Source organism: Oryx dammah, unplaced genomic scaffold (assembly GCF_014754425.2).
Source record: "Oryx dammah isolate SB20612 unplaced genomic scaffold, SCBI_Odam_1.1 HiC_scaffold_25, whole genome shotgun sequence".
Taxonomy (NCBI): domain Eukaryota; kingdom Metazoa; phylum Chordata; class Mammalia; order Artiodactyla; family Bovidae; genus Oryx; species Oryx dammah.
In genome coordinates this window covers 46,207,892-46,220,624 of record NW_024070209.1, presented here as the reverse complement: position 1 = coordinate 46,220,624, position 12,733 = coordinate 46,207,892, and the positions used below count along the sequence as shown (strand labels likewise).

Below are 12,733 nucleotides of genomic sequence, written 5' to 3'. Positions count from 1 at the left end.
TCGACCTGGGAGATGGAGCCCTGAACAAGAGAGAAATGGGTTCCTGGCTCAGTGTGGAACCTGACCCGGATTGTCAAGTTACTGGAGCCAAATGATGTCCGTTTCTGCTAAAGTCCATCTGAGTTGACATCTGTCACTCGCAATGTCCAGGCAGAGGGAGAGCCGAGTGCAGAGGCCCAGCCTTGGAGAAGGACCCCATGTTTGAGGGAAGAAGGTAAACTGGAGCCCAGAGGTGGGAGGGTGCCTGGGGAAGGCCGGCAAAGCCAGTGCTAATAGCTAACCGGGCTTCCTCCTGTGCCAGGCATTGTTCTGAGTTGTTTACGTGCATAATTTCACTTAAGGGCCCTGTGAGGTAAGTGGTGTTATTATCCCCATTTTATAGAGAAGCAAACCGAAGCATAAGAGGCTAAGCAAGTGGCCAGGTCACACTGGGCCTTGTGTAGGGTCCACAGATCAAAGGGCAGACGGGGCCAAAGGTCACTGAGAGATGAAGGGCTGAGGAGGTTGAGAAGACTGTGATGGAGGGTCACCAGTGGAGAGTGGTGGCTGGAGGCCAGTGTGCCAGGTGTGAATGGAACCAGGTGAGGGAGCAAAACAGCTGGCAAAGACTACCTATCCGTGGGTCTCAGCTACAGGAAGCAGAGAGTCAAACACAGGCTTTTCTTTTTCCTTCTGATGGTGATTCTTCAAGTTGTTTACAAGGCAAGATAATGAAGGGGTAGAACATAGGCCCAAGACCCAGATGGGACCCCCAAGGGGGAACTCTAAGGCAGGCAGAAAATTGGGGAGAGAGAGGGGATAGTCCCAGAAAGGCAAGGAGCACCTCCTTCCAATGGGAGACAGGGAACAGGTGGAGGTGGAGCCGCCAGTCAGATGCAGAATAGTTGGGGACAAAAGCGTTATTGTAAGGATGTGAGGGTTCAACTGTAAAGAAGGCTGGAGTGTCAAAGAACTGATGCTTTCAAACTGTGGTGCTGGAGAAGACTCTTGAGAGTCCCTTGGACAGCAAGGAGATGAAACCAGTCAATCCTAAAGGAAATCAGTCCTGAATATTCATTGGAAGGACTGATGCTGAAACCCCAATACTTTGGCCACCTGATGCAAAGAGCTGACTCATTGGAAAAGACCTTGATGCTGGGAAAGACTGAGGCAGGAGAAGGGGACAACGGAGGATGAGATGGTTGGATGCATCATCGACCCATGGACATGAGTTTGAGCAAGCTCCAGGAGTTGGAGATGGACAGGGAAGCCTGGTGTACTGCCGTCCATGGGGTTGCAAGAGTTGGACATGACTTAGCTACTGAACAATAACAAAGGTGATGGCAGAGTGGGTGATAAGGAGGGGGCGTTACACAGAGTTTGACATTCAGTAAACCCTATAAATGAGCAGGGCTGCATGCAGGTCGGGGGAGGGGAACAGGAAGGGAGGAGAGGCCAGCTGTGAGAATGCCAGGTTGGCCCAAGGTTCCAGGTCATTCTCTCTGCCCCCTCTTTTCTTACAGAAAAGTTGCACACATAAACATCTCTAGGCCATTACCATTATCTACCCTGTTCTAGGCTCACTCACTCAAGTTATTGCATCTTAAAGCCAAACTCCCAGGCTGTCTCCCAAGCCATGAGTTGGTCACTGTTCTGCTCAAAACTCACCCTTCTGAGCTGCCCACCAATTCCTTTATGATCTCCCATCCAAGTACTAACCAGGCCAAACCCTGCTTAGCTTCTGAGACCAGATGAGCTCAGGTGTGTTCAGGATGGTACAGCCATAGACACTAATTCCTTTATGATCTGGCCTGAGCCCACCCTGACCACTCTGTGTCTTACCCCATCCCCCCTCCAACCCTCCAGTGCAGCTCCTCCAACCCCGACAAAGCCCTCTTGTTTTCATCTGACTCTGAGCCCCGCAAGGAAATGACCCAGCCCTCAGGCCTTAGTGACCTTTAACTCCTCCCTGGTGCCCAGCAAACAACAAATAAATGAATGTTATTAGCAGAAAGCCAGATGGAGCAGAGATGCTGAGAGACCGGGAAAAGGTCGCACCGGGGTGTCACCTGGCTCATGGCAGTGAGCTGAGCTCCCTAGATGGGAAAGGAGGCCCTGAGGACAGACTTCAGCTAGCCTTATGTAGACTGAGCTGTTCACCAAGAACTCGTGTCCAGTCCCTTCCCCTGCAAAGGAATGGACCAGCCCACTCCTGGGTAGGAAGGAAGAGGAGGGTGGAGACAAGGTCAGTCTAGGCCTGTGGGGTTTGATCTATTCCATACGCAGGACTGAGACTGGGTGAAAACTAAACTCATTTAGTTTTCACTGTTCTAGATTCCCTGAGACAATTCCGTAGGGAATCCTAGGCTGTCCCCGTATGACTCCAGGAACTTTTTCCTCTCCATCAGCAGCAAGAGGGTCTTCCCAGATGGCTCAGTGGGTAAAGAATTCGCCTGCAATGCACGAGACACAGGAGATGCACGTTCGATCCCTGGGTTGGGAAGAGCCTCTGGAGAAGGAAATGGCAATCCACTCCAGTATTCTTGCCTGGAAAATCCCATAGACAGAGGAGCCTGGCGGGTCACAGTTCATGGGGTCGCAGAGTCAGACATGACTGGGCAAATAAGCACAAGCATTTCACTGAAGAAGATGTCAAAGTACCAACCCTTTGCCTTCCCAGATGGTGGGAGGCCTGGCCTGGGCCACTATGGCCCTAGGGAAATGGTAGAGCCTGGTTCTGGTGATGGCCAGGAGCACCCAACTCACTTCCTGTTCTTCTAGAGGCATAGCTGCAGCTGGACACCTAGTGCTTGACGCTTGGGAGATGCAAGCCCGCCCCCTAGTGGTCACATGTCATAACCGCAGCCTAACAGCCCGTCAAGCCTCCAGGCCAAACCCGGCGGGGGCAGCGCTGTACACGGGGCACCCCAGCAGCCTGGGCCACCTGGCTTTGGAGACCTCCTGTGCCAAGGTGAAAGGGAGGTACAAGTTCTACAAGAGCAGAAAAGCATGGAAGCGTCACAGACATGCATGCATGCAAACAAACCTCTGCTTTTTATTCTGGTTTTGGAAATAAGGATACAGGTCAGAGAGGTCAAATAACCCACTCACGGCGGTTCAGCCTGTAAGCATCACTTGTGGGCCAAGTCACGTCGACACGGCGCTAGTCTACCACCCCAATCAAATGAGACAATTGGCCTCTGCCCATCAGAGTGGCCCATGGAGCCTTAAAAATACCCGTTGGTGCCTCTGACCCAGACCTACTGGATCCAGATTCCTGGGCATAGGATGGGAATGTCTCCAGTGCCACTCTATAGTGCCAGTTGGGCACCAGAAAACAGGATGGTCCTCTCCTGGAGGCCAGGGACATGCTTGATTCATGCCTCAATCTCACAGTACTGGCCCACAAAAGTACTTAATATTATTGGAGAAATGAAAGAATGAACCATGAGTGGGTGAATCAATGATTCTGAGGTTCCCTCCCACTGTGACAGCCTATGTGACTCCTGCACACGATTAGCGTGCTACACACACATTCACAGATGTGCACATGCACACACAGACCCACACATGCACACACAGACCCACACACACAGACACACACATGCACACACCTGGCAAAGGGAACCTGGCCTGCCACCCTCAGGCAGGTGCTAGAAGGTGGCCTCAGCTGCCCAGAGCTGCCTGCTCCTCCCAACCCCTCTCACTGGTACACACCTCCTTCTTCACTGGCCTGTATTTATCGTGCACCCATTGGGTGCGTGGCCCAGCCACGGATAGACACTTGTTGGTGACCCTCAAGTGTCAGCCCCACCTGGAGTTGCAGGCCCCAGTGTGCTGGGGGCAGGGCGGCAGGAAGGCTGGAGAGGCCGTGCGTGCGTCAGCCAGCAGGCGGGTGGTGAGAGGCCCCTTTTGGCGGGCAGCCGGCTCTCACACTTGGCTGAACAGAGACAATGGTGGCTGCTTGGCGGCCCAGCCTCCTTCCCACAGGCAGAGCCTCAGGTCCTCGAGTGTCCAGAGAACAGCCCAGCTGGGACGCGGCCAAAGGGAGCACAAGGAGGCTTCCCAGGGAGGGTGGCAAGGGCCCCTGGGAGCAAGCTGGGGGAGGGAAGGGGTCCCTGAGTGAGTCCTGGAGCTTCCAGGGGAGGGGTGTGTGGGGAGGGAGCCAGGCCTTCACCGCCCCTCACAACTCTTCAGAGCCCCCAAGGGACACAGCATGCGTCACCACCTCTTACCCTTAGCCTCCCCAAGCCTGGAGCACCTCCTTTCCTGCTCTGGGGAGGCAAAGGCCCTTGTTACAGGGCTCTCCACTGAGCTCTGGGCACCCCCTCCCCTTCTGGCCCTCGCTGACCACCGTCGGTTCCACTCTGATGATCAGCAGTTGGCCATGGGAGGCAGGGCCTCTCTCATCTGCCCTCTATGTGTGCAGGATGTAGGGAAGACCAGACAAAGGCAGGGGGCCCCAGAGCCAGCCTCACTGAGCCCTTGAACTTGCCGAGTCTCTGCTCCTGCCCAGAAGGCTGTTCCCTGCAGTAGGCAGGGCCCAGCTGAGGTCTCCCAGGACCTCTTCCAGCAAGTCACCTGATTTCCAGAGCAAGACCGCTCCCAGTGCTACAGCTTCCCTAGCCTGTCTGTGCCGAGGTCTCTGCTGCCCTGGTCTCTGTCCCCGAGGATGGGGGAGCTCGCAGGGCCTCTGACACTCAGACAGAGGGCTGAGCAACTCCCCAGATCCAGGAAAGGTGTCTTCTGTGGCTTCTGGAGGGATGGAGGGTGGAATGGGACGAACTGTGGGAGCTGAGTCAAGTCTTTGACCTCTGTCCTCTCTTGGGAGGAGCCGGGGTGGGGGCAACCGTATCAGGAGAACTCCAGTGTGGTGAGGGAGGGAGGGAAGGGGGGACCGCACTAGGGTATCCTTCCATGGGGAAGAGGCAGGGCCCCATCCTCAGCATGGACCCGCTGACGTAAGGCTCTTCCTCGAGTTTCATCCCAAATCCACAGCAGGCCCAGGCCACGAAGGGTAGTTGGTGAGGTGACCCCGGCTTCACAGTTGATTGCGATTCCGTTTGGGGATGATCTTCCGGTAGGTTCTGCGCTCTGAGATGTTGCGCTTGACCTTGGCCGTGGTGGGGGCCTCATCCTGGTGCAGCGATGGGCTGGAGTGGGACTTCTTCAGGCTGGGCTTGGGCTCCTGCAGGCCTCCAGCCTCCCTCCCCAGCTGCTCCTCCCACAGGTCCAGGTCTTCCGACGGGCAGTGCAGACGGGCCACAAGCAGCTGCAGGTAGGTCTCATAGCGGGTTTTCTGGAACACATATGGGTCCCACTGCCTCAGCAACACCCCAGTTCCAGGTCAGGAGGGAGCTGGGATGGTGAGGGACAAACAGATCACACTGAATGATGCCACAAGGACAGAGACTTCAGAAAAAGGTCTGGGCCAACAGCTAGCATTCACTTGAACAACGACCTCTGCATATCCTGTCCTTCCCCAGGTGTCTTAGAGTTACACACATCAGCCTGGCCCTGTTCGATACAGCCAACACTGCCTGGTGCTGTAACTAACATCTCTGGAGCACGTTACGTTGCTGAGACACTAAAAGATCCATAAGCCACTAGGCTAGAGATCTGTACAGCACTGCACACAAACAGCACACATCTGTACGCAGCCCTCATTGAGTCTGAACAGCATTTTAACAACTGGCATCTGGAGAGCATGGCGCTAACTACCCTCATCTGCTTAACACTGCTCGGGCCCCCGTAACTAGCATCCTTCAGACACAGTTCCCAGTTCACTCAGTGCTTTCCCACCCACTGGGTCCTCATCCACGCCCTGCGAGGCTGGGTGGGAGTCATCGCTGTGTTTTATAAAGAGGGAGGGTCAGTGTTAGTCGCTCAGTCGTGTCTGACTCTGTGACCCCATGGACTGTAGCCTGCCAGGCTCCTCTGTCCATAAGATTCCCCAGGCAAGAATACTGGAGTGGGCTGTCATTTCTTTCTCCAGGGGATCTTTCTGCCCCAGGGACTTAACCCAGGTTCTCCTGCATTGCTGGCAGGTTCTTTACCATCTGAGCCACCAGGTAAGCCCACCAGGAAGGGTCAAGGCCTTGCCAAAGGTCCCAGCAAAAGGTTGGTCAGCGGTGGGGAATGGCTGGAGTGCTGCAGGCAGGGCTGGATCCTATCAGCCACCCCTGGGACCCTGGGGAAGTGGCATGCTCATGGCCATGGATACAGCCAATGCCCCAAGAGGAAGAGCTAGAAAAGGAGGGAAAGGATAGTGCACGGCTGGTGGGCACAGACAGGAGGAGGCACTGACGCTTGCTCCCCTCTCCCCTCTCTGCCCCTGGGTGGCCTCTGCCCTCCTCTCTTGTCACACTGCCCCTCACCCACCCTCCTGCTGAATCTGGGGGCAGGATTGCGGGTGGGGTGAGGAAAATATTTCAGCATCAATCAGAGAGCTAATAAAGATCATTCCTTAGTTACGGCCATAAATGAGGCATGGATGTGATCAGGTCTCATGAAAGTATATCAGGTGTGAACAAGTTTAATCTCTCTGTGCCTCAGTTTCCTCATCTGTAAAATGAGGATTAGTGTCCTTACCCCAGAGCAGCTGGATGACTAAATAAGACAATCCATGCAACAAGCTTCAGAAATACTATTATAATAGTATTAGGTAGGTATGAGGGAAAATAATTCTGGTAAAATATAGTTTTTCCAAGACTTCCCTGGCGGTCCAGTGGTTAAGATTCAGCACTTCCAATGTGGGGGGCATGGGTTGGATCCCTGGTCAGGAACTAAGCTCCTATGTGCCAAAAGGTGTGGCCAAGAAAAGTGTATACACACACACACACACACACACGTATGTATATAACAACTGGGCTTCCCAGGTGGCTCAGATGGTAAAGAATCTTTCTGCAAAGCAAGGGACCTGGACTTGATCCCTGAGTTGGCAAGATCACCTGGAGATGGAAATGGCAACCCACTCCAGTATTCTTGCCTGAAAATCTCATGAACAAGGGAACCTGGTTGGGGCCAAGACGGAGCAACAGACACACACACACACACACGAGTGTTACCAGACAAGCAGTTGCTGTGTTCCAAGCACAAGAGGTGAAGTGGCCTGAGAGCACACAGACACACACACTTGTGCAGGCATGTGCACACATTCGTGTGTGTAGACCGTTCACACAGGCCTGGAGTTCTCACACAAGCCCCTCCCCCTGCCCTGAGCGGCTGGGAGCCAAGCCTGCAGGGACAGCCACGGCCATGGGAGGGCGGCAGAGGGTCCAGGCGGAGGGCGAGACGGCGACCTCACCTCGTACTCCAAGTACTCCTTCCGCAAGCGGTAGTCTTCCAGCTCGCGGCTGCGGCCTCGCCGCTCGGGTAGGTTCCTCTGTAGATCCAGCAGGTCGTCAGAGGCAGCGTCCAGGCAGTTCTCGTGGGATCGATGCTGCTCCTCCTGGGAGCGGGAGGCGGTGCGGGGAGCTGTTTCAAGCCCTCCCTCTCTGTCCCCATCATCCCAAGACCTCCCCTCTCTGTTCCTGAGCCCAGGAGTACAGCTCCATCCTGACCCAGGGGTCCAGATGTTCAGTCCAGCACCTGTCCCCCACTTCTCCTAGGCCAGGTGCACAGCCTCTCATCTCCCTTCTAGTCCTCCAGGGTGTATCCCACCACCACATCCCGCCCCTCCCTCAGGATCAGGTCTTACCAAGGAGCCCTGGGTTGGGCCCACAGGCAGGATGGGCCGGACGAATTTGCGCTGGGAGCCCACCGCGGCAGGGAAAGGCGGAGCTGAGTGCGTGGCGGCGGCTAGGTTGATACGCGCGATCCAGGAAGTCATCTCCTGGGCAGTGCTATGGGCAGAGAGAACGGTCTGTCCCTTGGACCACAGAGTGCTAGCCTATCCCCGCCCTCCAGCCTCTGGTGGTCAGCACAGGCACCTGGCTACAAAAGCCAGAAGTCCTGCCACTAGCTGAGGTGGTTGACCCCTGCTGGTGGTTTTTCTCACCCAACAGAGGCAAATCTGGGAAGGCAATAGAGTTTATGTTTAGTTAGTCGTGTCCATCTCTGGGACCCCAAGGACTGTAGCCCACCAGGCTCCTCTGTCCATGAGATGCTCCAGACAAGAATACTGGAGTGGGTTGCCATGCCCTTCTCCAGGAGATCTTCCCGATCCAGGGATCGAACCCAAGTCTCCTGCATTGGCAGGTGGGTCCTTTACCAGTGAGCCACCAGGGAAGCCCAATAGAGTTTATATCAAATGCCAAAAAATGATCAAGTGTTCGTGGCTTCCTGGAATCCTCTGGAACTGGGAGGCTTAGTCTAACTTTCAAGGAAGAGGCGGTCCCAGGGGTGAAATGGGCTTAGGGCGGGGGATGGAAGCTGGAAATTCCCCACTCCCCACACTTCATGTGTATCTGGGACCCACCAGTGACACATCTCAGGTCAAGCCTGCACCTCCCTCCAGGGTGGGGCCAGCACCTGTCAGAGGATGAGAGATTCACAGGAGGAAAGCTGGGGTCTTGCTATCGCCCATCCCCGCCCCCGACTTACGGTGCCTGGAAGAGGTAGAGGCGCCAGTCGGCTGTGCGCAGCTGGAAGACATGTGGCTTCTTGGTGTAGTGGGTGGCGGGGGTGGCCAGTGAGTGGTGCACCCCCACCGGCTCATCCACCATCTGCCCCACCAAACTCTCCCCATCAAGGCCGTGGTCCTCTCCCTGCCACAGGGCAACAGAGGCTCAGAAAAGAGGTTTCCATCAGCTGCCCACCCTCCTGCACTGCGCATCAAGGGCGGAGACACCCGCCTTACCTTCAGGAAGTAGAGGGCCATCCCTCGAAGTAAGGTGTGGAGCATCTTCCAGCCACGCTTACCCCATGGCGCTACCCGGGAGGCAGGACATGAATGTGGGTGATGATCCCCCCCACCACATCCAGACCCTCAGAGGCACACCATCTCACCACCTCCAGTCACTCCCCAGGGTGCACAGAAACACACAGAAGCACACCAACACAACAAAACACAACAGATCACAAGCAGGCAGTACTGTGTCTCACACACACGGGCAATCACGCTTAGATACCAAAACAGAGCTACTTATGAACAATAACACAAGTAGGTGCTCATCCAGTCTAGCCCCCCTCAAACATGCCCACCCACAAGCACAGCTCTTCTGGGACCTCTTTCTAGTCCCATCCAGAGAGACACAGGGGCTCAGAAGCTAGGGCTGAAGGCCTACTTCCCCATGGTCACCTCTTGGCCTTGCTCATGTGGCTTCTCACGACCAAATGCCAGTCTCCTAGCTGGTCACCACAGCCCCATCCATCTGGGACCCCATTCCTGCTCTGGTCATGTGGCTCCCTGCTCCAGAGCCCTCAACCGTCTGCAGGATGAAGCCCAGAGCACCTCGCGCCATCTTTTCTCTCACACCCCACCCTGTGCTCTTTTCCCAGTGGGGATCTCTCTGCAAATAACCAGACCTCCTTTTCCTCCAAGGTTCAGCTCAGAGACCATCATGTGCCAGAAACCTTAACTATCCTGTCTCCTGCATTCTACCCCCAAACAAAAACAGAAGCCTCACCCTCCTCCACACTCCATACCCGATCGAGACCTCCCTGCACCATGCAGCTAGCTCTTCTGTTTATCCCAGACACTGCCTTGTTTGTCTAATTCCTACCTTAGCACAGAGGCCCAGGGGGCGGGGGATCCCTAGGTTTGTCTTGTCTCTGCATCACCTCCCCGAGCCCAGCCCCGAGCTTACAGTCACTACTGAGGAAGGACCATGGGCTGCCCATCCTCCACCCATGCCGTCTCTCTGCACACCCACGCACACATCGGCTCAGGACATCGTGTTCCTGGGCAGGGCGCTCTGCACACACTGGTAGACAGATGCACGACAGCAGGCAGACACTCACTCTTCTTGCCATCTGCATCCTGGTGCATCTTCCGGGCCAGGAAGCCCTGTTTGTAGGTGGGCACTGTGGGGTCCTGGGCCAGCTGGAGGAAAGGGTTGCTCATCTTGCCAGCCGGGGGAGACGGCCGGGCCTTCTCAGGCCTGGCTGCATCTTCTTCATCCCTGGGCATCAAAGAATCGGGCTGGGGCTGCTTGAATGGGCAGAGGCCACCAGGAGGCACCCCTGCCTCAGGACCGCACCCTCTCTCTTGCTGGGCAGCCACACCTCAGGACCCCCTAAAAGAAGCCCTTCTTCAAGGTCAGCCCATCAGTTCCTATCATCCCCATGCCCTCATGGCCTCTGGCTCCTCCAGGTATTACATGCCCCCCTGCATCCTCTCTGAGACCAGCCTGATGCCCTGCCTCTGACTCCACCCATGTAGAGGGGAGCACTGTCCGGGACCCTGAACTCTCCCACTCGGCTGGGCGGGAGGAGGGCGAGCAGGGGAGAGGGTGGGAAGGGAAGATGGGTCTCACTTACACGGCCCACTCGAGCTTTTCACTTCGGATAGACCAGTAGAGGGCCTGTAAATAAAAACACACAGCTGGGCCGGAGAGCCTCAGGCCAGGGGGCCCATACTCTGGCAGAGGTAGGACAGGCATGCTGCCACCTCCATCCCAGTGTTGCTGCCCTTCTGCCCTGGACAGCAAGCAACCCATGGATCCATGCATGCAGGCAACAATTTATCAGGCATTAGCCATGTGCCGGGCACTGTGCTGGGGGCTGGAGACACAAGGGTGAACAAGCCAATCCCCGTCCTTCCTTGAGCTTTTCTTTCTTTGTCCTCAGTGTGACCAACTCTTTGTGACTCCAAGGACTCCAGCCCACTGTGTGTGTGTGCTTAGTTGCTCAGTCGGGTCCAACTCTTTGCGACCGGACGGACTATAGCCCGCCAGGCCCCTCTGTCCATGGGGATTCTCCAAGCAATACTGGAGTGGGTTACTATGCCCTTCTCCAGCAGACCTTCCAAACCCAGGGATCAAACCCAGGTCTCCCGCATTGCAGGCAGATTCTTTACTGTCTGAGTCATCAGACAAGCCCATAGCCTGCCAAGCTCCTCTGTCCGTAAGATTTGCCAGGCAACAATACTAGAGCAGGTAGCCATTTCCTCTCCAGGAGAGTTTCCCAACCCAACGATTAAACCCAGGTCTCCTGCATTGCAGGCGGATTCTTTACCATCTGAGCCACTAGGGAAGCCCTTCCCTTGAACTTAGTGAGGCCTGAACTAGTTCCCTGAAGGGGAAATGAATCACCCACATACCATCCTGCCCAGAGGGATCTGAGGCAGTAGGAATGGCTCACTACAGAGCAGTCAGCATTGGCGAGTGAATGAGTAAACGAGATGCCATGACTTTGAAATGATATGACCGAGAGTATGCATGTTCACGGGGCTGGCTGGCTGGCTTCTGGAGCTCCGGCCACACCTAGCGGTGGTGCCGTGCAGATACTAAGTGTTCAGTTAATGTTTGCTGAATAGACAGGAGAATAAATGCTGTGACTGCTTATAAAAGCAGCCTGTGTCAGGCCCTGGACTAAGCACTTGACCACCTTAATTTCATCGTGGTAACAACCCTGCAAAATGGTCACTCATGCTGGGAGAACTTGCCTTGGCCAAAGTGTAAGCTGCCCAAGGCTAGAATTTAAACCCTGAAACCTCTGGCTCCTGAATCGTAGCTCCAGACTTTCACCACGTGAAGCTTTACACCGAGGACCAAAAACCAGTGCTTCTCAGACTTCACAGGCCTAAGAGTCACCCAGAGGCATAACGGAACAATGTAGGGGCCCAGCCCGAGATTTGATTCAGTGGATCCAGGCCAGGGGGATGTGAATTCACACAAGCTGATACATTTCAAGGGGACACTGATGCCGCAGGCTGGGCAGTATCACTTTTAGTTCCCTTCAGTAAAGAAGACCTGTTCTGGGATTTCCCTGGCAGTCCAGTGGTTAAGACTCCATGCTCCCATTTCAGGGGGGGACAGGTTCGATTCCTGGTCAGGGAACTAGATCCCACATGCCACAACTAGAAGATGTTGCTTATTGGTGACAAAGATCCAGGATAGTCAAATAAATAAACAAGGAATTATGTTTTTAAAAAGGTGTGTTGTCTCAAGGATGTCTTGGCAGAGCCAGGCCCGAGCTCATGTTCCCCTTGGGACAGTGAGCTGAGGCTCCAGGCCCCACGTGGACCCGGTGCCATACCTTGAGCAGTTCTTTGGGGAAGTTTCCACCATCCCGCAGGCCGTTCAGGTTGGTTATGAATTCCTGGCAGCTCATGCTCTTCCCAATATTCTGTGGCCAGAAATGTGGAGAGGAGGGCAGCTGGTACACATGCCCCACTCCAGCAGCAAGACCCCTGGCTGGCCACCCCGAACCTCCCCTCCCCCAGGACCCTCCCTGACCCCATCCCAGGCCTTGGTCGTGGTTCCCCCCTCCCAAGACCCCCATAGGCTCTCACCTGTCCGTGCAGGTCTGTGTTAAGGAGCATGATGGCGCAGGTCAAGGTGTGCACGCAGTCTGCCCCCGCGGAGAGAAAAGGCCATTGGAACCGGGACTCCTGCATTGCCTCTGTCTACCCTGGGTGGGGGGACCTCCCCAATGCTTCTGGGCCCCCACGGCCCCCAGCACACTCCCACCAGTCACCACCCAGTGAACTGGCCCCTCCCTACCTACTGAGGAGAAAAGCCCGGGGTTGCAGTGATGGAAGCGCTTGGAGAACTGGTAGAGGATCCGCTCTCGTTCCTGGGTCTCCCCACTGAGCACCAGGGCCTGGAGGAAACCCCTGGAAGGAGGGCCCGTGTCCAGGCAGAGCCCA

The 12,733-nt window shown here is 55.6% G+C and overlaps 1 protein-coding gene across 2 annotated transcripts in view; it reads right to left on the bottom strand.

The window, feature by feature from the left end:
- Window positions 1–3,010: 3,010 nt before the first annotated feature.
- Window positions 3,011–12,733, bottom strand: part of PSD4 (pleckstrin and Sec7 domain containing 4) — a 43,385-nt gene continuing 33,662 nt past the window's right edge. For both annotated transcript variants that reach the window (XM_040224242.1, XM_040224243.1), the window contains 10 exons: window positions 12,588–12,700; window positions 12,377–12,435; window positions 12,121–12,210; window positions 10,402–10,445; window positions 9,883–10,043; window positions 8,780–8,850; window positions 8,524–8,687; window positions 7,679–7,823; window positions 7,286–7,429; window positions 3,011–5,278 (listed from right to left, as the gene is read on the bottom strand). In XM_040224242.1, coding sequence (XP_040080176.1) covers window positions 5,021–5,278; window positions 7,286–7,429; window positions 7,679–7,823; window positions 8,524–8,687; window positions 8,780–8,850; window positions 9,883–10,043; window positions 10,402–10,445; window positions 12,121–12,210; window positions 12,377–12,435; window positions 12,588–12,700 — 1,249 coding nt within the window. In that variant the 3' untranslated portion in view covers window positions 3,011–5,020. The remainder of the gene's footprint in view (window positions 5,279–7,285; window positions 7,430–7,678; window positions 7,824–8,523; window positions 8,688–8,779; window positions 8,851–9,882; window positions 10,044–10,401; window positions 10,446–12,120; window positions 12,211–12,376; window positions 12,436–12,587; window positions 12,701–12,733) is intronic.